This window comes from Misgurnus anguillicaudatus, chromosome 22, assembly GCF_027580225.2.
Source record: "Misgurnus anguillicaudatus chromosome 22, ASM2758022v2, whole genome shotgun sequence".
NCBI classification, from domain to species: domain Eukaryota; kingdom Metazoa; phylum Chordata; class Actinopteri; order Cypriniformes; family Cobitidae; genus Misgurnus; species Misgurnus anguillicaudatus.
In genome coordinates this window covers 36,646,155-36,669,634 of record NC_073358.2, presented here as the reverse complement: position 1 = coordinate 36,669,634, position 23,480 = coordinate 36,646,155, and the positions used below count along the sequence as shown (strand labels likewise).

General features: G+C 38.5%; 4 protein-coding genes across 5 annotated transcripts; 3 read left to right on the top strand and 1 right to left on the bottom strand.

Moving 5' to 3' along the window:
* Nucleotides 1-319: 319 nt before the first annotated feature.
* Nucleotides 320-4,804, top strand: LOC129440058 (uncharacterized). The gene is made up of 5 exons (XM_055199109.2): nucleotides 320-648; nucleotides 985-1,234; nucleotides 1,362-1,528; nucleotides 2,694-3,859; nucleotides 3,936-4,804. The coding sequence occupies exons 2-5, from the start codon at nucleotides 1,003-1,005 to the stop codon at nucleotides 4,324-4,326; spliced, it is 1,956 nt and encodes a 651-aa protein (XP_055055084.2). The 5' UTR covers nucleotides 320-648; nucleotides 985-1,002; the 3' UTR covers nucleotides 4,327-4,804.
* Nucleotides 4,805-5,044: 240 nt separating this feature from the next.
* Nucleotides 5,045-15,555, top strand: dhfr (dihydrofolate reductase). The gene is made up of 6 exons (XM_055199123.2): nucleotides 5,045-5,241; nucleotides 5,657-5,706; nucleotides 10,033-10,138; nucleotides 10,230-10,356; nucleotides 10,986-11,101; nucleotides 14,269-15,555. Exons 1-6 carry the CDS (start codon nucleotides 5,150-5,152, stop codon nucleotides 14,348-14,350), a joined length of 573 nt encoding a protein of 190 aa, XP_055055098.1. The 5' UTR covers nucleotides 5,045-5,149; the 3' UTR covers nucleotides 14,351-15,555.
* On the bottom strand, nucleotides 5,827-8,570 carry slc19a1 (solute carrier family 19 member 1). The gene has a single exon (XM_055199119.2). The coding sequence runs from the start codon at nucleotides 7,687-7,689 to the stop codon at nucleotides 6,172-6,174; it is 1,518 nt and encodes a 505-aa protein (XP_055055094.2). The 5' UTR covers nucleotides 7,690-8,570; the 3' UTR covers nucleotides 5,827-6,171.
* A 1,137-nt stretch (nucleotides 15,556-16,692) lies between the features above and the next one.
* ankrd34bb (ankyrin repeat domain 34Bb) lies at nucleotides 16,693-23,341 on the top strand. Of its 2 annotated transcripts, none has more exons than XM_073860609.1 (3): nucleotides 16,693-17,320; nucleotides 20,615-20,886; nucleotides 20,963-23,341. In XM_073860609.1, the coding sequence occupies exons 2-3, from the start codon at nucleotides 20,684-20,686 to the stop codon at nucleotides 22,428-22,430; spliced, it is 1,671 nt and encodes a 556-aa protein (XP_073716710.1). In that variant the 5' UTR covers nucleotides 16,693-17,320; nucleotides 20,615-20,683; the 3' UTR covers nucleotides 22,431-23,341. The 2 variants fall into 2 exon arrangements, with proteins under 2 accessions (XP_073716710.1, XP_055055085.2); XM_055199110.2 differs by having other exon boundaries at nucleotides 16,693-17,348.
* Nucleotides 23,342-23,480: the final 139 nt, after the last annotated feature.

The window sequence follows — 23,480 nt, the reverse complement described above, 5'->3', positions numbered from 1 at the left end:
TCTTCAGTGATGTCAATAAGGTTATTAAAGGATGTAAAGATCAACCTTGAAATTTCATTCCAAAATGTTATTGTAAAAGGACATTTAAAAAAACTAATGAATCACCAAATTATTTTCAGAACCACAAAAAGAGCATTATGGGTGAATATCCATAAATTTAGATAAAAAATAACTTGCAGGGGTAAAAATTATGAAGGATTTTAAGGTGGATTTCTTTGACTTTGTTTGGTATCACAAACTAATTGTGAATAGACCATATGTTAGACAAAGATATAGAAGGATATAGGCTATCCGTTTCCATGAAAATGTTAATCCACGAAGCTTCAAATCAGCAGGTGGCGCTCGTGCGACACGGACACTGATTCACATTGATTTACTTCATACAGGAAGAGGAGGAATAGTACAAGATCGGTTGGCAATAAACAGCACGGAAGCTTTACTTTGGTACAGAATTAGTCAAAATCGTGAAACTACACAATTAGTTCAAGGCTCCCTGTGTTTGAGCAAAGTATTTATTTTGTTTATTTTAACAGCGATTAAATTCCGTGACGTCACATTTTGGGCAGCTCCATATCTGAATGGACTGTAACGTTACTGTATGTAGTGTTGAAAAACTTGAAATAATCACAACAAGGCTCAGCAAACGTGGTAAGACTTATTACAAAACGAAATCAGTTATTGTTCGTGGTTATTTACAGTTTTTGTGGAATTCATTTTTATAACTTGCATGTACAATGTACATTTTTTAACATACATTGTATTACTCTAACACTTGAGCTTTAAAGTTAAGTATTTACTGTATTGACTGTTACGCAGTAAATTGTTGTTATATTGTATATTTCCTTAAAGTGTGTATATGCTTAATATGTTTCTTTCTATGAGAATAAGACTATGTGAATTGTGCAATTACCACACAAAGGTGTGGCCAAAGTTGGCCATTTTTGCTTTATATTGTTCATGAATGTGTTGTCTTTTTTATCCCAGTATCATCTGGAGTAAAATATGCCCTTGTTTCGGCAAATCGAGCCCACGCTGGACAGAGAACGGCAGAGGAAGAAAAAGCGCAGGAATGAATGGACTCAGGATGGGGACAACGACAACCCTTCCACACTGGTTGGACTTTGTCTCCAAAGCCTAGCTGAGAACATGAAGGAGATGTGGGTTAAAGATTATGCCCAAAAATACATGGATCAATATTTCTTCAGACACGTCATGGGTCCCTTCAGTTTACTACGTGAGTTTTTGCAACACTAGTGCAGGTGTAAATATCTTTGAGTGTTTGCATATAAAATAAATTGTCCAATAGATGATACTCAGATCGAAGACTACACTGATATCCGATGTGAATGTTTCTCTTTCAGCGGCTGAGTTGCTGGATGAGCTTTTGTGTATCTTGTCCTCGAGGAATCTGTTGACACGTGCCGCCCTCCATCTCCTCCTCCTACCTCAGCTGACCTGTCTTTCTCTCGCATCGGCATGCAGCCTTGTCAATGCCAACCTTTGCTCTCTTATCCAGATACGATGCCAGGTTTAACACAGACACCTCTATTACTTTAGTACTTTTCAAGCACCTTGCACAAATAAAAAATCTCAGAAAATTTTTAATAGCAAATACCAAATTCTTAAAAGTCATCAAAGTTTGATTTTAACCGTGCACACCAAAGCTTTCAGAAGTGCAAACGTTACAACTTACCCCATAGATGGGGTTAATTGTAACAGGCAGGGGGTTACTTGTAACACTTGCTAAAAATGAAGTTTGCATGCAAATATTTCAATACTATTATTTTGTCTATATACTTAAAGTGGATATTGTTTATATATCTGTCTAAAATAGACAGATATCCACACTGTATTCATTCACCCAGCCTTTTCTAACAATAGTTCAATTATAAATGGATACAAATGTCTAAATATGTGAGAAAAAGCAGCACAATTATGACAGAACATGTGACCCAGTCAAAATCAAATTCTGAGATGATGAGCTTCAAAGTCTGATTTTAGCCATTCATTTCATTATGATTTCAATGTTTGATGTGACCTTAATCAATCAATATTAAATATGAACAAAAATAAATTTGACACACGATTTTTGATAAGACAGGCACATTTATTTTGTTGGCAGCCAGCAATCATTCGTGTGTAGCCTATTTAAAACAATGGCAAGAATTACACTAACATTAGCTGTTTTTATATCGTAAGTGCTGAGGGGTTAGTTGTAACATAGAGTTACAATTTACAAAAATTGCTAATGCTATGTTTTAGTCAACAAGACACTGATTAATATGACATAGCATTGGATTTGGTATCTTTCACACCCAACTTAGAAACCAAAAAAAACATATGATGAAAAAATTTACTTTCATGCCACCAAAAGACTCTTTCATCAATAACTCTCTGGAAAAACATGATACGTTTCCAATAATTAAAAAAAGTGGAAAAAAAAATACAGGAAAAACAAAACGCTTAACCTTGTACAACAATGTAAACAGTCTGTTTTACAACTAACCCTGTGCACCCCTATTTATAAAATTCAGATTTTACCTGTGATAGCAAAGCACCTTATTAGCAATCATCTACTAAGAAAACACTGTAATGTACTCATTTCATACTCCACCTTTTTCATAAATACCATTGAAAATGCACACAGCTGTTGATTACCACTTTGTTGACTGACTTGCCTCTGTTATACACAGAATCTTCAGTCTCTGGATCTCAGTGGTGCACAAAATGTATCATCCTCAATGCTTTGTGAGCTGCTGGGTGGCCTACACCGTCTCACCTCCCTCTCCCTGGCTGGAACCCTTTGTGATCAGAGAGTAATATCTGTGGTGGCCCGTCAGTTCCCTAAGCTAAAACATCTGGATGTGTCACGATGCCTGCATCTCCCCCCTGCAGGCCTGCTTCCCCTGGGCTGCCGAGAAGAACCAAACAAGATGTTTGAAAAGATTTTAAGCAGTCTGCTTGCTATGGATATCTGTTTGGCAGACAGTGAGGGCGATGCGGTGGCTGCTGTTGCATTCCTCCTGCTTGGCTTACCCAAACTTCAGAGGTTGGCAATAGAGGGATTGGGACAGGCTTGTGTTCTCATACAAAACAGGAACTTTGAGGTGACCGAGGAGTTCACTGGTCGAGAAGGGGTGCTGTGCCTTAAAGACTTATGGGTTAAGAGGATACAGGAAGATTGTTTGAAAGACAGCAGCTTACAGTGCACAGATGGAGCGGGGAGTTTAACTTTAGAAGAAAAAATGGACGAATGGTTGTCATTAGAGGAAAGTCAGAGCGATGAGGTAAGACAGAAAGACGGTGATGACGCTGAGCTAAATAGATGTATGGGAATTTCAAAAGAAGGTTATGTAAAAGATGGATGTAGATGCAGAAATTATAACGGAAGAGAAACTATGACAACATGTCTTAGGGATGTACAAGGAGTGTCTCTCGAAACCTTGGATGGAGTAGGAAAAATCTGCCCGGATCTGTGTGCCCTGTCATTGGACTGTCTCCAAGATAATGCAGACAGCTTCCAACAAGCAACGGTTTTAGCCAGAGGTCTTGGTAGGTTTTCTGGCCAGCTACGTTGTCTTTCTCTTCAGTTTGGTGGACTATTGTCTGATCTAGTCCCAGCTCTTCAAGCTGCAGGCTCTCACCTGCTCTCTCTCACCCTGGAAGGGATTAAAGCTGATGGACACACTCCTTTCCTGGAGCTCATTCGTGCCTGTCCAAGACTCACCTCTCTCACTATTCATTTAGACCCACCCAACACTAACTTGGAGGAAGATGATGAGGAAGAGGAGGAAGTTGCAGAAGAAGACCTTTTTTCTAATCTTCCATGTATTCCACACCTCCGCTCTTTGACACTAAAGTAAGTTAAATGTAAATAATGATACTGTGTCTCTATTCTCCTGATTTAATAACTTTTTATTAAATTATCCCAACAGTTTTTCCACGGATGAACAACGGATGAAGCCTCCACTATGTTGGAGGTCTCTGAAGGGGGTGCTGTGGGCATTGATCAGAGGTGCTTCACTCCTTCAGAAGCTCTCACTTATTGCTGTTCCCTGTCGATTGGACCCTGTATTCAAACTTGTACTGAACCATCCGGCCAAACCTGTTGGTGCATTAGACAGCCCCCCGCTCCACTGCCTTAAATCTGTTAGCCTGAACCGGTCAGATATTACCATGGACACAGTAGTTCATATTGTAAATACCTGTATGCGCATGACTACGTTAGATTTAAGTGGCTGCTGGGCAATGACTCTAGCCAATATCACAAAGTTACAAAGAAAAGCCAAAAGGAGGCGCCATACACTGCAAATAACATGGACATGAGGTGGGATAGACAAAGCATGCTGAGACTGAAATGGAGTTGCACTGACACCGCAGTCTACCTTATTTAAAAGGAGTACGTTGAGTTATATTTCTGTTTGTTGTGTGTCTTTTACGTGTGACAAAGTCATTTTTATTACATAGAAGCCTTACCAAAGAAGCATGATTTTCATGAAATGTATGCACTTAAAGCTAATGTTATATTACAAATGCATTTAGTTTAATTATATGCATATTTAATGCACAGTAAAATGTGTTTATATAGCACCTTTCTGTGCTGATGTCACAAAATTGCTTAATATTTATGAATTTGCCATTACTGTTCAAAATCATATTTGTGTGTTTTTTTGTGTCACCTTTTTATTATCTAATGCTAAAACGTGAAGCTAAACATCACAGCCATCTGCTGTTTTTAATATTGCTACCTTGAATGTCACTTGAAAATAAATAACTCGTGTAAAACTCTTGTACTCAATACAAATCATGTTTGCATTTATTTATTCAGTGTTCAAAATCAGTACTCATACAAAAAATCTCGCTACTAATAAAATATTTAAATGCAATTGTGGCGTTGGATAAGGCGTCTGACTGTACGCTCTCTGTGCGCTGCAAATTTATACTCATCGTTCTCGCGATACTCTGACGTCAGAGCCCGATGGATCTGCGCAGCGCTGCATGAAGTCGAACACGCCTTGTATCTTTAAGCGTACGTCACTTACGTAATTCATATTCATGAGCAAAACGTTTGACGTAGCAGGATTTGTAAATCTGCTGGCGGGAGGAAGACGGCTCGTGTTTACAGTCACTCGTTTAATTTCACACAAGTATGTCTCGACTACTTAACTGTATTGTTGCAGTTTGTCCCGACATGGGAATAGGGAAAAATGGAAATCTACCATGGCACCCAATAAGACTGAGGTGAGGGAGTTTTAAACCTATCGTTTTATTTGTTGCTAACTGTCAAGCTAATGTTGCTTCAGCATGTTAAAAGATTCAGTTGTATTTGGCTCCCATTTGCTATATAGTATTTCGGCTATTTACAAATGAATAAAATAGACCAAAAATACAAAGGATTACAAAAATAATGATTTTTTTGTAAAATGCATCTGTCAACAACTCTCTAAATAACGTTACTAATCTATTGTAGTTTGACCTAGACCTTTGTTCTGGAGTCAATTTCAGTCAGCAATCATATTCAGCGTATTTCAGCACATGAAAATGCAAAATGTAACTGATAAAGGAGAGCATATTCCAAACCTTTAACCCAAAGCAAGTCAACTTGTTCAATAGTGACCACGCACCTTGACTTTCAATGTTTCCTGTACCTTTACAGTAATGAATTCAAGCACTTTCAGAGGATGACCATGACCCCTTCAGTGGAAGGTAATAACATGTTAATTTGTTCAACTTTCATACCTACGGTGGCTGAGAAGTGCAAAGCAAAACGACAAATGTAAAAATAAACAACAAATTAAAAACACAAAGGCAAAGCTAAAAACAAAATGCCTTTTTTACTTGCAATCTTTATTTCTCTAGTAAAGACTACCTTTTAAATGACAGACAATTAAACCAAGAACAATTAGTAAAAAAGAGCTTATTCTGAGATTTTCCTTTGACATACCATTATATTAGCCAATTTTGTTAATACACTTTTAGTTTATGTCGATCACTTCTTAGACCTCTAACAACAGGATTAACATAAAATAAACAATAAAACCAACACTACTTAAACTAATAATCATATTTTTTGAAGAGATTTTAAATTGGTCAAAATAAGGAAAATACCCCTATGGAGTTCATTAAAATCTCATTCCTTAATACTGGTTCCATTATGCGCCTCACCAGCAGCTACTGCTGTATGACTGAGTCAGCGGCCATGGCCAATTCTGTTTGCCCCTCCGCTGCTCTCCGATTACGGTAATGACGTGTGATGACCCAGGCACCACAGCACACATAAATCAGTGTCAACAAGGTAAAATAAAAACAATAAACAAAAAACTGAGAATGAACATTTAAGGCCAATCCCCTTTTATCTACTACAATGATGGTGATGATTGTCTTAAGAATTGTCCCAAGAAAAGTATTAACTCCAAATACTAAAGCACACAATGCTTTATCGAGAGAGGATGCAATCTGAAAAATGGCAATAGGAACCAAGAACTGGTAGAAACCTTTAAACATGGCGTATGCCACATAGCAAACCCAAATATTATCAGTTGTGCCCATGAGGAGGAGTAGACCGGCCTGTGCTGCGGTTATAAATCCAATCACCAGCTCGGCCCAAAGATTCCATCTTATTTTTACATAGCCTGCTATAAAGGATGCAACTGCCCCTAATAATGTAGAGGCAGCTTCAACAGCTCCATTGTAGACATGCTTTTTCTCTATGGCAGGATACACTTTGTTCCACAGTATGTGCACATAAAACACAACCAAGTAGTAACCAGTGGAGTTAAACACCCACCACAAGCTCCACAGCCTTAAACTAGGTACTTTCACGACGTTCCTTAACTCTTTCAGCATCTGGACAAATAGCGAAGTCCTCCAGGAAGGAGTGGCTGCCACAATGTCATCCTTCTCACAAGGTTTCATTTTAATCAGTTCTGACTGGGCTGCATCCTTCCTCTCAGCCTCCAGGCGAGTTCGGTTAAAAAACAGGCTGCGTTTAGGCCATGGCAGACAGAAGGACAGCAGCAATCCAAAAGTAACAAACCCCAGAGATACTGCACTGAGCGTCCTGTATGACACACCACCCACTGACACACACAACTGACCTAACACAGAGCTTGTGAAGACTCCCATGAGCACCGAGGAGCGGGAGTAGCCGGCTGCACGTTGGTATACAGTGGGTGGCACCAGGGAGAAGATGTAAGACGAGTAGGCCACACGAGCAGCCATGGTGATGCCATAGAAAAACTCCATAAACTGCATTTCCAGCAATGATGTGCCCAAAAGCAGCAAGAGCCAGATGGAAACATGACTCAAGCTCTGAAGAATCAGTACAGGTTTATAGCGCAGGTAATCTGTCAGCAGAAATACTGGCACCAACACTGCCATATAGGAATATGAGAGGACAGGGTTAATTTCATTGGTGACCTGTTCTGTAGTGAAGTTCTTCTCTGTACTGAGCAGGTATGGCGTGATAAACGGCTCTCCGGGCTTCAGCTGAACCATGAAGCCATAGAAGCAAAGGTAAACAACTGACCATATCCATGTGCTGGACTTTGGCGTTTGGGCTTCCGGGTCTTCCTTTTTTTCGAGGACGATCGATTCTGGAGCAACATGTTCCACAGTGTGTTCATTTTTGTCAGTCCTCAGCTCCTTCCCATCCTGGGTGCTTTCACTGCATGTACTTTCTTCCACCATGTTCTGTAATACTAACGTTTCACTGTATGAACTTGAAAATCTATATACGAGCTAATGATAAAAAACCGTGCAAAACGAACTTTGATCCTCAAATCTAATAGCAAAAGGTTTGACAGTATAACAGAGGTCACAGTCTCGTGACAACCTGATGACTTCTCTAGACAGTATATCCTAAGAGTTGAACAGTGTTAACCATTACTATGGGCTGAGAAAACCTTTTTTATTATAATAAAGTTAATCTTCAGTATGCAAATAAATGTCAGCATTCACCTTTGTACATTTGTTATTCAAGTATTGTCAATGATTGAAAAGTACAACCTAACTGGACTTCGTTCTTGTTAAAAGTGTCCGATACCACATTGCCTCTGTCTGACGTTGAGTAGCGAGCTAACAGGACGACAGACCGGAAAAGCTAGCTATTTGCGGGAATGGAATGTTATTGCTGATTGGACGATACCTCTGTCAATCAAGATGAACCGAAAGCACTACAGTACATCTGCTACCACAGTATGCACGTGTAAATACACTATGTATTACCCTTACTGTGGCTTGAAATTATCCCATCTTTCTGACGTTCCTGTGCAAAAATATTTTGTTTTAAAAGACGCGACAGAAAACAATTTACCTCGTGTTAATGGAGGTTGCAAGCGGAGATCATGTTAACCAGACATTATCTGTATTTTAACCATTTTTTTAGCAGTGACAGAAATGCTGTGTTGAACATGTAAAGTAAGACAATCTTCAGCTTTATGCGAAAAACAAATGCATATATGAAGATATTTAAGGTCACAAAACTGAATAGTGTGGTGCTCGCGGAGTTAATTCACTGGAGTAGCGGAGAATTAAACGCGTCATACACAAACACACACACACAATAACCGTATTTTAAAAATCTGATTAAAAAGTCGCCGCTGGATGAATACAATACACTAGGTGCCTAGTATAAACAAGATCAGTGCGAAGATGCTTTAAGCACATTATCCTGCGCCCCGGAAGCGCAGAAAGCACAGGATGATTCAAGTACATCATTGTTCTCCCAGGATGCGCATACGCACTGTTGTGCAACTCGGCATTGTCACAGCAAGTCTTTCATGCTGTGACAGTTGCGCAATTAAATACTTGGACTATTTATTTGCTCAGTCGTATGTCCACACACAAGTTTTTTTTTATTTATATATCGTTTTTTATTTATATATATATAATAGACCCCTTCAAGGTTTGTAAACATTGAATGATTATCGGGTGCGCGCGCAGCACGGGGTCGAACTGTTCCTACCATTTAGGCTTTATAATTTAATCTAACAGTGCTGAAAAATGATGACTTACCTCAAATGAAGTGAGCACTACAAACACAAGCCTCTTTGATCTTTGCATTGTCCCAGTCTGCACGTTAATTGCTTGCAGACGCAAATGTTGTATTTTTTTGTTTTTGAGATTCTGCATGAATCGCGAAAACTTAACGGAAGACCTCGTGCGATTTTCACAGCCCACGACGTAAGTAGGCATTTTTGACGATACCGAATAATACGCAACTCAATCAGCTGTAATGACTTTTCTGACCCCGACATGCGCAGTGGGAACAGCCTGTGACGTGAACCGTGAAGGGGTCTATATAGAATATATAAAAATATAAATAAATATATATGCACATGTAAATGTTTCTTAAATACATACATGAATGTGTGTGTATTTATATATAGCCTACATAATAAATACACACAGCACAAACTCATATGTTATGCAAAAAAGTACTTTTATTTTGTATGAGATTAATCTAGATGAATCTATGCCCAGCCCTAGTTTTACATGATATTCTCCTGATTTTGTGTGTGTGTGTTTGTTTGTTTGTTTGTTTGTTTGTGTGCGTGCGTGGGTAATATTCAATGTTCAGGTATCGAAATCTTATCGATAATGGCAAAAGTGGTATCAACCCACCCCTATTTATAATTTCCCAAAATAGAATGAGTTTAGTAAAGCAAGTAGTGTATGTGTGTTGATTTTGATTGACAGAGGTCTTGTCCAATCAGCAGTAACAATTCAGTAAAAGCTTTGTTGTTGTGTTCATATTTTTCATGTTCAAAATAAATGTTCCTGAGTGTAAAAAAAAAGATTTGTTGTGTTTTCTAATTTGTTATTTTGTTTTCTGATTCATTATTTTGTTTTTAGATTTGCATTTGTGTTTTTAATTTGTTGTTTTGATTTTTTAGATTTGTTTTTTGGTTTTGCACTTGGCCACGGTACAATTTACATCTTTGCCACATTTTTTTCGGGTGTTATAAACTTAACTAAAACATTGTATTATTCACTTCCATTTTAATTGTATTTGTGTGTATCACATGACAGGGAAAAAGAATGCAGTCATAATGGGCAGAAAGACGTGGTTCTCTATTCCAGCATCAAACAGACCCCTAAAGAACAGAATCAACATAGTACTCAGCAGAGAACTGAAGTAACCTTTAAAAAGTTTTTGCTTTTTTAGTTTAGTTAGTTTTTGCTAACTAAAAGTTCAAACATGTCTATTTTCTATCACCCGCTCACAGGACAGCCCCAGAGGGAGCTCACTATCTTGCTTCAGACTTTACTTCGGCCCTCAGTCTATTGGACAGCCCTGAGCTCGAAAAACAAGTGGACCTGGTTTGGATAATTGGAGGCAGCGCTTTGTACAAGGTTGGTGAAAGGTCTGTCATGTCTGTTAGGGAAACACAAAATAAAAGAGAAAAATATAAATGCACTAAATTTGCAGAAAATCTGATATGACTCTTCTGTTATAAGCTCTCTCTATTGTATTTGCATAATAATTTCACTTAAAGAATATAACATACATAAACATGAAACTAAGGATTAAGAAAAGATTCATCAGCAAATACAGCCATTCACAGATTATGTCTTGCATGTTATTGTTGTATAATGTTATGTTATGATGCATAATTGGATGAGTTTAGATCAGCTAAATCTTTCCATCACTGATATCTTCATGTACTTCAATCATCTGTTCTCATCTAGGTCTTAAAAGTTAAGTCTGCCTGTAGTTTGTCATATTATAAGATATTGAGGGTAAAATTGCCTGTTTCACATGTCTGTAACATCATACACTCGCCTATACAACAGTAATGCCTCAGCGAAAGCATTGCGTTAGTCAGATCAGCCCATCTCTGTATAACCAGTTGTTATGGAAACTGCCTCAAGGTAAACTGTACAAAAGACTCCAAGGATGGTCCTTCAGCATCATACATCAATCTTTTGATATCTTGTACAACATAACCGGAGAAAATATGTTTGTCTGTTGTGTTCTGCAGGAGGTGATGGAGAGCCCGGGTTCCAGGCGTCTTTTTGTAACACGGGTCCTCAAACAGTTTGACTGCGACACGTTTTTGCCAGATATTAACATGGACAAGTACAAGCTTTTGCCTGAGTGAGTGCTCATACAGTGTTTTGTCCACTTCATAGAGCTATAGTTGCATATAGGGTTGTCACAATACCAACATTTCACAATTCGCTTGTTAAGTCTGACGTCATGTATCGCTTGTAGGTTCAACCAATCTCAAATGCTATAAGGAAACAAAACAAAACAAAACAAACACAGTAATATACACTCGTATCATATTATAAAACTTCCAAAAACCCACCTTTTTATCTCCATAACAAAATCTGAGATGACCAGACATGAACTCTGGTCTTAATATATTCTGCCCTACAAAGGCAAAAGACCCTAACTCGCTAGAGTGTGAAAATGAGAAAAATGACTTTAAAGTTTAGACTTACAGTGAGTTTCAGTTGTCAGTTAATTTCTTCATTTTTATTTTCTCGAAAAAACATACAATTTATTCAAGATACTAATGCAAATAATAAAGGAGGTCTTGAATGTCTCAAAAATATCAATAAGTAATTTTTGACCAAAAATGAAGTTACTGCCTTTTGCCTTTGTAGGGCAGTATTGCTGTCTGTGATTTTGTGAGCCTTAAATGTGTTATATGAATGAGTGCTCATAAACAGCTTTTTAAAATAGGATCCTCTATTGAAATTAGTCGAAGGAAATTAACCCGGAAACATTAATCCTTACTTCGTGACTTAACAAGCGGATACTCAATATCAGTTTTGATACCACAGCAAAATGTTATATTACTGTTTTACATATATTTAGTACTTAAAATATATCTTAATAAATACTTTATTTTAAAAGCTAATGAAAACATAATAGGCTTTTAAGTATTCCTAGTTCCCCCCAAAATGGAAATTATCATATGAAGAGTTCCAAAACGGAATAAACGGCATTTAAAAAAATATTGGTACCACCAAAATCGGTATTGTATCTGGTCACTATTAAAAAAGTAAATTCTTAATGTTACGCAAAATCCGATATCCGCAGTGTTATTCTGTCACATTTTCTCCCTTTTTTTCCACACCACAATAAACGCCAGTCCTCCTTCTCTGCAGAATGCAATACATCCGTTTAACAAATCACAGGGCACCATTCCACGCATTGTAAACAACAATGGCGGTGCGTTGAATACACACGGAATCCTAGTTTCCCTCATCTACTTTGTATTTTGTGATCAACAAACAAACAAAAACAAAATAATACTTTTGATGGCATTGTTAAACCTGTGGTGTTTTTCTGTGGCGGGGAAGAAACGTAAGCCATCAAAATCGAATAATTTACATGAGAGGCACTTGGGCGAAGGAAAAATGCCGGCTGTTGCTTGTTCTCCCGACAGCATCAAGCTTCTGTCATGCTAACACATTGACCCCAAGGGATTTTATGAAAAACTTTCCATTATTTTACTCGAAGTCAATGAAAATCGAGCAGGACCAAAACATTTTACACCTGATCGCTGTCAAAACAGTTGAGCAATGAGGGTGTTCCAAATATAGCATTTTGAAGAAAAAAAGTTTTTATAATAAATCTTTGAAAATCAAATTATAGATTAGATTTTTTTAATGTTGTTATAACCTAAAGATGCTATGTGAAAGTTTGTAACAGAAAATAGTGTTTTTATCTCGTCACTTTTTGTATAGAAAACAAAATTAGTCAAAATGGATTTATTGTGTTTTGGAAACAAACTCTTCATATATTCTACCCCCCCCCCAAAGTCATCCTAGGTCAGGTGTATATGACTTTATTGTTATCAAACACAGTTATTTTAAATAATATGCTGGCTTTTTTAGCTACTTTTTATTTTGGGATAAACTCTCTTTAAGTCAGTGCTTCTCAATTATTTTCTGTCACGCACCCTCCACCACCCCCCCCCCCCCTAGGAAGAGGTAAACATTTTGCGCCCCCCCCCAACTCTCCGCTGCGACTGTAAATAGTATAATTTGTCTATAATATGACACATCTGCAAAACATTGTATCCTTATTAACATTGAGAAAACACAAAAAAAGAAATATCCATCAACTTACAACAAAGAATAACTTTATTAACATTTTTTTTTAGTCTGTAACAGAAAAGACTTAAAATGCATCAATTTGCCTGAAATAAAAAAATCAATCCTTATTTAAAGTATAATATTTTTTGACCATTTGATACTGAAAAATTAAATTAAATATAATCAATAAATAATAATAATAAACACAAGCGGCTTATCAGCGTGATTGGGGTGTAATGTCTTTAAGTGACGATGCAAAAAATCACTTCCTGAAAAATTATTTTCCCCGGGGTCTCGCGCGCCCCCCCTTGGTGTTGCTTCGAGCCCCCCCTGGGGGTCCCACCCCACTATTTGAGAAGCACTGCTTTAAGTAAACATTACAGACATAAAACAAAAGCAGTGAGGTTTTCTGTTAAACATTCTGTTTAAGAAGTGAACTGGTACACCAACTTTGCATTAAAGTATTATTTTGAGCTCTCCAGTTGTATACATCATTTAAAACTGGTTGTACAGATTTTAAATGACATAAATGAATAAGTGACGACTAAATTGTTTATTTTTAAGTTCTGATACTGGAATATATAGATATACTGTACTGCAGCATCAACATATATATTTAAGAATCAATTTAGGATGGTAGTAAAGTGCTTTGAAAACAAGCAAGGGTGAAACTCTGCAGTCTGCACTGTTTGCAGCAGTTTCATTTATAAGGCACAACCTTTTGTACATTTGTTTAGGAATATTCTGGTTTTGTCCTTGAATGAACAAGCATTAATGGATTTATTGGCACTGGAACAGACGTGTTCTGTATTGCACATCCAGTGAGAATTGTGAAGAGAGTTCAATGAGGAAATAACCCTCTTGTTATGTAAAAGTGGCATCTAGCATCAAAGGTGGACTGCACCAAATGTCACATCTCTCAGGCACACACTAAGCGTTTAAACTTTAGGGTAGTTAATGCACACATAATGGTAACAGGTTTCATCACTGCTACTTCATCTAACAAAAGACCAACAGAATGTTTGTTGATTTGATATTTGATCTTTTGTGTCATTTGTATTATGACCTTTTGGTATTATTCTGCTCCGGTCTACCATTTGATAGTGGTTAAAATGGCACAGTCAAAATTAGACATGGGCTTTACCTGTAAAATCAATCTTGGCAAAAATAGCAGATGTCTTATTGTATCTTCTTGTTTCTCTTTCCCGTCAGATTCCCGGCTGTTCCCACAGGCTTGCAAGAGGAGAATGGCGTTCAGTACAAATTTGAAGTGTATGACAGTGTTGACAACTGAAAAGAAAAGCTTTTAGATGATGTTAAGGTTGGAAAAAGGATCTACTGTAGCAGGTAGTTTTTGCTCTGACACTTTGCTTGTTGATGCTGTAAAGGAAAACCTTTAAAACCACTGTTTTTCAATATTTTGCTATGTTCTTGCCTCAACTTGGACAAATTGATACACACCTATCATTTTTCGGTGCGTGCACTTGTTCTTTGTGCAGCGTGGCGTGAATGTGTTGGCATTTGGCCTGGCCCCATTGGTTCCTTGGGATCCGGGCGGGGATGTGTTTGGGAGCCATCGAACACCTCCATGTTTTTCCTGTTTGGGGACTGTTGCGTGAGTGGTTGCACGAGTGTGTATGGTGGCACAAAACAAAACTTGGTGTTTTTTAAGCAGATAAAAAATGAGAACTATATTGTATGGCAGAAGAGCACTTAGTTTGCAACACTTCAACCTCGGCGCGCAGTAACATCATCACTCCTGACTACTCCCACTCGCTCAAAATTTTTCGTCCACCTAAAAAATCGTCACGTTTTGTTTTGTGCCACCATGCTTACTCGTGTGGCTGCTCGTGTGGCAGTCTTTGAATGGGGAAGGCATGGAGGTGTTTGATGGCTTCTGGATTCATCCCTGTTTGAATCCTGGGGAATGGATGGGGTTAGCTAAATGCTGACACGCTGTACAGGGATTGGGTGCACGCATTGAGGATGGATGGGTGTGTATTGGTTCATTTAGGTTGAGGTAAGAACATAGTAAAATGTTAAAAACGGTTGTGTTTTCCTTTAATGGAAGACATGAGTTTAAACCTGGCTTTTGTATTTACCTCACCTCCCCCCCCCCCTTAAAGTCTCCCACTTTCTTATTAATAAAAGTGGCAAAAGCTCAAACTTCAAAATCAGTGTGATGTTATAATGTCACTGTCAGTATTATTTGGTTTCTAATTAACAAAAAAATGTACTGACAAAATCGGAAAAAGATGGGATAAGAGGAAAGGAGAGAGATATGGAAGATAGAAAAATTTGAGTACCCAGCGCAAGCCAGACACAAACCTGTGTCTCCCATAAGCACAACACCTCAATGTGTCAGAACATGGCTGCTAACCGCTAGGCACAGATTAATCAATTAGTCATTAATCAAGTTTATACCAGTTATTATACCTTGGTTATTGTTTCAAATATTCACAAATATCTTTTTTATCCCAATAAATTGTCTTTCCTACATCTGCCATCCTCTTAATTATTCTCCATCTCTTCAACTGAAAAAAGACAACCAGCTCATCTCCATATCCGATAGCAACTGAAGTGTCTGTTGTTAAGATCTATCTGCCCTCATGAATATGGACGTGTTTTGTCTTGGCACTGAGTGTTTCTTATTTAGTTTAGGAAAGATGTCGTTGCATGTTTAGTCTCACCCATACAAACATTTTACAGTGTCGATTTAAAAAGCCAACACTGATCAGGAGCTGATCAGCATACTACAAACAGTCGCCAGCAGTCTGTAAAAATGTACCCACTATGCACCTTGCATGTAAGCTAAATAGCACTTGGTTGTATTTATATGGCACAGAGAGTATCTAGCGATTTATGCACACTTCATTATTGTATGCAGACGAGTTACCATTTTATAATAAAAGGTAAAGCACCATGTTTTAACACGTTCCTGTTCACAGGACAAAATCAATATTGTCCTGACATTAACTATAGAGACAGAGCACAGCGCGTCATAACCTGAAAACCATGCCCACCGGGGAAAACAATCCATCCGTCTCCATTGACTTTGTATTGTTAGAGGCTGCCCCCTTGTCATTTTTGGCTTATAACAAAAACAGAATAATGTCTAAAAGCTGCTGTGTGACAAGATGTACAGCTAACAAGCCAAAAAACCCAGAAATACGTTTTTATAAGCTGTCGACACCAGAAAACGAGCTATTAAAGACACAAAAGTGGAAACAGGCAACTTTTCATATACTACTATTAATAGAACTGCGCCACTAGTTGTCGGCGATCCACTTTTTTTCTCCTTAAAGGCTGGGTTTTACGGCTCGACAGCTTATAAAAACTTATTTTTGGGTTTTTTGGCTTGTTAGCTGTACATCTTGTCACACAGCACCTAGCTCCATTCATTCCTATGGCTCCAAACAAAAGTTTTATTTTGTGCCATCATACTTACTCGTGTAACTACTCATGTAACGGTCTTTAAATGGGGAAAACATGGAAGTGTTTGGTGGCATCTAAATTCATCTCTGTTTGGAGCCATAGGCATGAATGAGGCTAGGCCAAATGCCAACATTCACGACGCGCTACACAACGACCAAAAGTGCACGCATCAAAAAAGATAGGTATGTAATAATTCATTACATGTATTTAGAACTGTGATATTTTGCTTTACAATATATCTGTACACAAGCCTTGTATTAAAATGTTATCTCTTTTAAACAATTAGGGTCTTATTGTTGTCTTTCCATTCAGTTTTATTATTGTACCACAGCCTTATCTAGTGACTGCATCACTCAAACCAATCAATAAACTCACACCGCACGTCTCTCAGGAGCCTCAAAGGCGAGACGGTTGTGTCATACTGATGTAAGTGCACCGTAGGAGCCGTCGACCCATGAGCACGTTGACATCAGAGATTCACGCACAACCTAAACATATGAGCTCAATAATTCTTTCGCAACGTGAGAATAATGGACAGGCTGCTTACTGACGCTATGTGCCAAGACTGGCGTCACTTTGCTCTATTAAGCTTGACTGTCCCCCTAATGCACAGGGACTTGTGTTGAGAGCGCTTACCAGACCTGGGAGCAGATGCACCTGTTCTCTCTCTTTCTCTCTTTCATTCACAGTCAGTCAGTGAACATCTCCACACGTCCGTCTCTCACCTCAAGCTCCTGTGTTTATATTTTGAACGAACTCCAGCTTCAGCCTTACTACTGGATTACCTGTTTATAAAAATGACATACCACAGCAGCAAGCTACTGGGAAGGTAAAGCAGCAACTGGTTTAATACGCAGGTAAAATGTTTATAAATTTCACATGTTGTAAAATATGCATAGCTGTTTTTGTAGTTTAAAACTTTATTTTATGCTAAATGCTTTGGATATTTTTGGATATTATAGTTGGAAAATATTTTATACAGTATATATTTGTGTGAATTTCTGAACAGTAAAACCATATCAGATGTCATTGTGCAAGCTGCTCAGATATGTGAAACTATGGGTCGTGGTTTTTTACATTGTCTTAAGTCACTTAAAGATATGTTATTATCAGTTTAAATAATAATAATTAATATAAAACAATTTTTAATATAGTACAAGTGTCATAAAACTTAAATTTAAAAGAAATAACAAAGACAAGAGTTTTAAAGGGTTGCTGTCTGGCATACACTCGTATAAATTTATCTCTTATGCAACTCGTACTATCGTCTAATAAAGCTTATAATTTATTCTCCTAATAATGCATAAAAGCAAAACCATCATGGCAAACCTCGAAAACACAGTGAGGAAGCTTTCATCGCCCTCATTAATCAAGACACAAAACCCATTCTTATTCATTTATCATTCAGTGTCACAGAGAGTGGGTTTTCATTTTCCCTGCAGGTGTTTTGAGAGGGGAAAAAACGGCCCACCGTTTGTGAGGAAAATTAAGTATTGCGTGATCTGGCATGAATCAGAGATGCATACAGGTGCGTGAAGTGGCTTGTTTGGCGCTCCACTTCAGCACTGTTGCTCCAACAATCGGCACCCTTCTCTGTTTTGGGCCTCATTTGCTCTATGCTTTTTAATATGAGGCGATGGCAGAGAGAGAGAGAGGGGGGGGGGTTGTCATTAAAAATTCTCTCTGTTCCCAGAGGCGATTGAAGACTAGGGGTTCGCCACACAAAGCTGTGGTTTTAAATGCCAGCCCGGTGAGCTCTAGGAATTAGCAGCTCGAACCGAGATGTCCTGCAGGCACCAGGCAGTGCGCTTGTACTGAAGCAATAAAGATCTTAGCCTGCCTACACGATTTGATTTGATTTGACAAGCCAAACTGTCTGAGAAAGTGATTTAATTGCATATAAAGAATGAAAAACATGAACGTGTGAAGTGAGAAAGCTTAAAAACAGATACTGATAAAGGATTCTAGCAAAGGCTTAAAGAAATAGTTCACTCAAAAATACAATTTCTGTTATTGTTTACTTACTATCATGTTGTCACAAACCTGTAAACATTTCTTTGTTCTGATGAACACAAAAAATTTGGTTGCAACCAAACCGATCAGAGGCCCCATTGACTTCCATAGCATTCACTGTTAGACTTAACTGTAATTTTTACAGTTACTTACCACAAAATGCCCAGTAAAATACCATCATTTTCTTTTCCAGTTCATAACTGTAATATGCATTTCATTATGGGTATTAACATTTAATTTACAGTGATTACTGTATGTTTTGAATTTGCGGTAGACTGCTGTAAAACAACAGCAGTAGTGCTACTGTAGTTGAATAACTGTTATAAAAGCATATAAAATGAAAAACTTTTATCAAGTGACTCTGTGGCACTGTTACGTACACTGTAAAAAAATTCCGTAGAAATTACAGTGTTATTGCAGCTGAGTTGCCGGTAACTTACCGTAGATTTAAATTTATGAAATTATTGAATATTTATGAAATTTCGTTTATAAAACTAAAAAAACTGCATCAAGCAAAACATTCTGGGAAACAAAATCTGAAGCAAAAAACAGAAAAAGGTTGATGATGATTTCTGGTTCCCAGAATGCTTTGCGTGAGGCTGTTACTGTATAGTTTTATTCTGTAAAGATAATAATTAATTATGTTAATAAAAGTTAATATTTAAAATATATTTATCTTTAAACAACCTCTTGCCAGTAAATAACATAATTTTAAATCTACGGTAAATTACCGGCAACCCAGCTGCAATAACATTGTAATTTCTCCGGAACTTTTTTACCTATGACACGGGCGACCTGGGTTCGATTCCCCTACAAGGCAATATATTTTAAAACTAGGTTACAGTAAGGGTATTATACTGTAAAATGGAACTGCGGTAAAGGCATTATACTGTAAAAAACATGTACAGTTATGGTCCTGTGATATATACAATAAAAAGTCTAACAGTGTTGTTTTTTGCTACACTGTCAAAAATAAAGGTACAAAGCCGTCACTGGGGCAGTACCCCTTAAAAAAGGTCCTAATATGTACCATTTAGGTACAAATATGTATCTTTGAACTGCCAATACGTACCTTTGAAGTACTAAAATGCACTTTTTGGGTACAAATGTGTACCGTTTTGAAATGGTAATTTTGTACCTTTATTTCTGAGAGTGTATTGTGGAAGTCAATCGATCAACTCTGTAAGTCAACTCTGATCGATTGGTTACAACATTCCTCAAAATATCTTCCTTCGTGTTTTCATTAGAACACATACATTTTTACAGGTTTGTAACAACACAGATTGATGACAGACTTTTTTTGGGGGGTGAACTATCCCTTTAAAAAAGTACAACTATATAATGCATTTCACACGCATAAAGAATTTTTAAGAAAGTGTGCTGACGCACTTCGTATTTTGTTACTTGCAGCCTCCACTTCTGCTGTAAGAACGTCAGCTCAACCGTTTATTTTTGTTTAAGGACACAAAAAGATTTGCTCTTACTCATCTTAATGGTGAATTGACGTACATGAATTGAACTGAGACTCTTGCTCTCTCTTTGTTAAAGATCGCAGTGCGACTGCGCTGTGAGTTGATGGAACAAGGCCACGCGCACAATAGACCGTATAAAGGAATGCAATCATTCAATGATCGCCTTAACCTGTTGAATTTCAGCCTACTGAATAACACCGCCGTTGCTTTTATAGTATGAACAGACTGTCCATGGCTGGGCCAGCCAAAAATGCTGGGGGATAGATTGTGGCATCACTTAATAAATATGCCGATTGCAAAAATGCATGCAATAACATTTGGCATGTCAAGAACAGAAATGTTCAGCAAAAATGAAAATTAAAGGATTGTCTTATGTAATGGGTAACTAATTCAGGTTCTTTATCTCTTCTTGTCAAGTACCACCTAGACATCATAACAAACATCTTCATATTAGTATGTACCTCTGTGAATAGACAGACTAGATTATGACAGGATGCCTTTATAACATATTCTTTAGAGGCGAGAACATTTCAATGTCAAAGAGACTTCAGCTTTGCTTTGATGCGACTGAATTGGATAGAAAACAAAGGCGGACGCTTAAGCGAAACCTTGAGTTTCTGAACTGTGTTTCCTTACAGAATTCAAAGAAATCTGCAGCATCTGAATGAGCCACTGTGATATTAGCCTCTCGCTCATACCGCAGCATTATGGAGGACTCGACAGAGGTGCGGACGGATGGAAACTCTTTGCTTAAAGCCGTATATCTTTGTCGCCTGAGGTTGACGCGCTTGCTTTTGGAAGGGGGAGCTTACATTAATGAAAGCAACGAGAGGGGAGAAACCCCACTGATGGTGGCTTGCAAGAGCCACCATGCTGATGCCCAGAGCGTGCCGAAACACAAGATCATCAGGTGGGTTTCTTGTAAGTTCCAGACCGGCTTACACAATGTGCAGTATTGTTTAACAAATCTTGTGTCTTCCCAACAGGTATCTTCTTGAAAATAGTGCAGACCCTAACATTCAAGACAAGTCTGGAAAGACGGCCCTAATGCATGCCTGCATAGAACGGGCAGGGCAAGAAGTGCTGTCCCTTCTGCTGTCCAGTGGAGCAGACCCTAGTTTGGAGGATCACAATGGGTCTTCTGCTCTGGTCTATGCAGTTAACGCAGGAGACAAGGATGCACTAAGAGTACTCCTGGATGCCTGTAGAGCCAAAGGAAAGGAAGTCATCATTATTACAACGGATAAACTACCCTCTGGGAGACAAATGACCAAACAGTACCTGAATGTACCACCTCCTCCAAATCTTGAAGACCGGTTACACTGTGGCCCTGCGTCATGTATGTCCCCCACTGAAATTAAGATCTGTACCCCTCATATTTCACCCCACACTACCAAACATCCTGAAAGTCCTCCATTAACCAAAAGGGAGAACCAAAGCCTGGGCTCCGTTTCAACAGTTGGTATATCCAAGCCAGGATCACCAATTCAAGATGCAAGTCCAGCCAGTGTGGCGAAGCTGTTGCACCTACAAAGGCTCCATTCAGAGCCCTGGTTGAAGATCCCTCCATCTGTGCTGTTACAGCAAAGCAAGTCCTCATCCTTTACAGAGGAACTGCTAGATATCACACCTGAAGAGGAGCTCTCCTTTGGGTACAACGGTTGTCCACCGCCACTGAGAGCCACGGTAGCTCGGCATCAGAGCATCGATGCGAAAGACTCCGCTGGTCTGCTTAGAGCTTTAGAGAAAGCAGCTGAGAGCGAACGAGAACTAACAAAAGACCAGAAATGGCTAAGTAGGAAAATGTCTTATGATGGTGAATTGCTACCACACTCCTCACATCACAATCTCAAACAGGCGTCCGTTTCAGACACCCCCCCTTTGGACAGACACTCCGATTGTCTCCCCAATTTGGCAGTTTCGAGTTTGCGAAATGTGTTTCGTCGCCGCAACATCGGAATGGACCACTACAGTTCCGACTCTCAGTTGCCGCAATTCGGGAGCCAACCCTCTGAAGACCTCGGGAGGTCCGGAGGAGGAACTGGGGGAACAGAGAAACGCAAGCTTGTCACCAGCCGCTCCTCCACTCTGTCTGGATCCAGAGAGTCTCTGGAAAGTCTGGTCCAGAGGAGAAACCCTGCCATGTTGGAACGGAGAGGATCTGGAGCCCTACTCCTGGACCATATCTCACAAACCCGACCTGGTTATCTGCCACCTCTCAATCCACATGCTCCCATACCAGATATCAAAGCTAATACCAATACTGGCTCCAACAGTGGAAGTAAGGCTGTGGCAGGAACCACACCCGTTGTTCCAGGATCTAGACATTTTGTGCCCTGTGCCCCAAGCCATCCCAGAGATCACAAGAACAAGAAGACTCTGCTAAGACGACACTCCATGCAAACGGAGCAAATTAAGCAGCTGGTTAATTTTGAAGAGATCTTCGGTCAGTAAACACACATGCGGGATAAATTTAAACTTTGAATGCACTGTAATTCACTTTGGATTAAAGCGTCTGCCAAAAGAGAAATAAGGCCACATTTAGAAAATGCTGCGTAGAAAATCTCCTAAATTTGATCTTACGATCATTTCTCAAAAGCGTGTCATGTACACATAGGAAACGCGCATATGCCTTACTTTCAGACGTGAAATCTATAAACCGCAAATGAGCTTGAAATTGTGCGCAGCTAACAATTGCAGATTTCCATGTAAGGAATAATTGACAAGCCATTGAATTATAAGAAAATAATGCACACGTAAGGTGCAATGCGAAGCGGAGTGCCGTTACACGAGTCAATTATTCCTCTTATACCACGGTTACCACAAACATTGCTCTGGTGCCTATTTTTAAGACATTTGACAAGTTAGATGTGCGGTTATCAGAAATTAATGCATACCCACGGAACATTTTTCAACCAATCAGAATACAGCATTCAACAGACCCGTGGTATAAGCCTAATTAATGTCATTGACATATAAAAGAGCACCTGTCAATGTTTAAATCCTTTTCTAGCAGCAAAATAGCTTATATTTCCAAAAACCTGCAGCACTCAGACAAGCAAAAGTGCGTACGTCTGCTCAGACGTGGCGCTAAGCACTTTAACACGTCAAAGACAGTTTTTATAAATATGGACTTTACGATCAACTCTTATAAATGAGGCCCGTGATTTGATTTGTGAACATGTATCTGAACAGGATACATTTTAGATTTAAATAGGAATTTAACATTTTAACCACTTCTGTAAATTACATTTTCAAACTGGCCAATGGGATTTTATGGTAAATTTCACTGTAACAAAATTGATTGCACTTTACTGCTGTGTCTTGTGCTGTCTATTGTAAATGTCTGTATTGTCTTTACACTGCAAAAAATTAGCTGTAATTATGCAGCTGGTTGCCAGTAACTTACTGTAGAAGATAAAGACTGAAAATGTTTCATGTTCATTTAACTTTGAACAAACTGTTGCCAGTAAATAACATAAATGTAAAATCTACAGTAAGTTA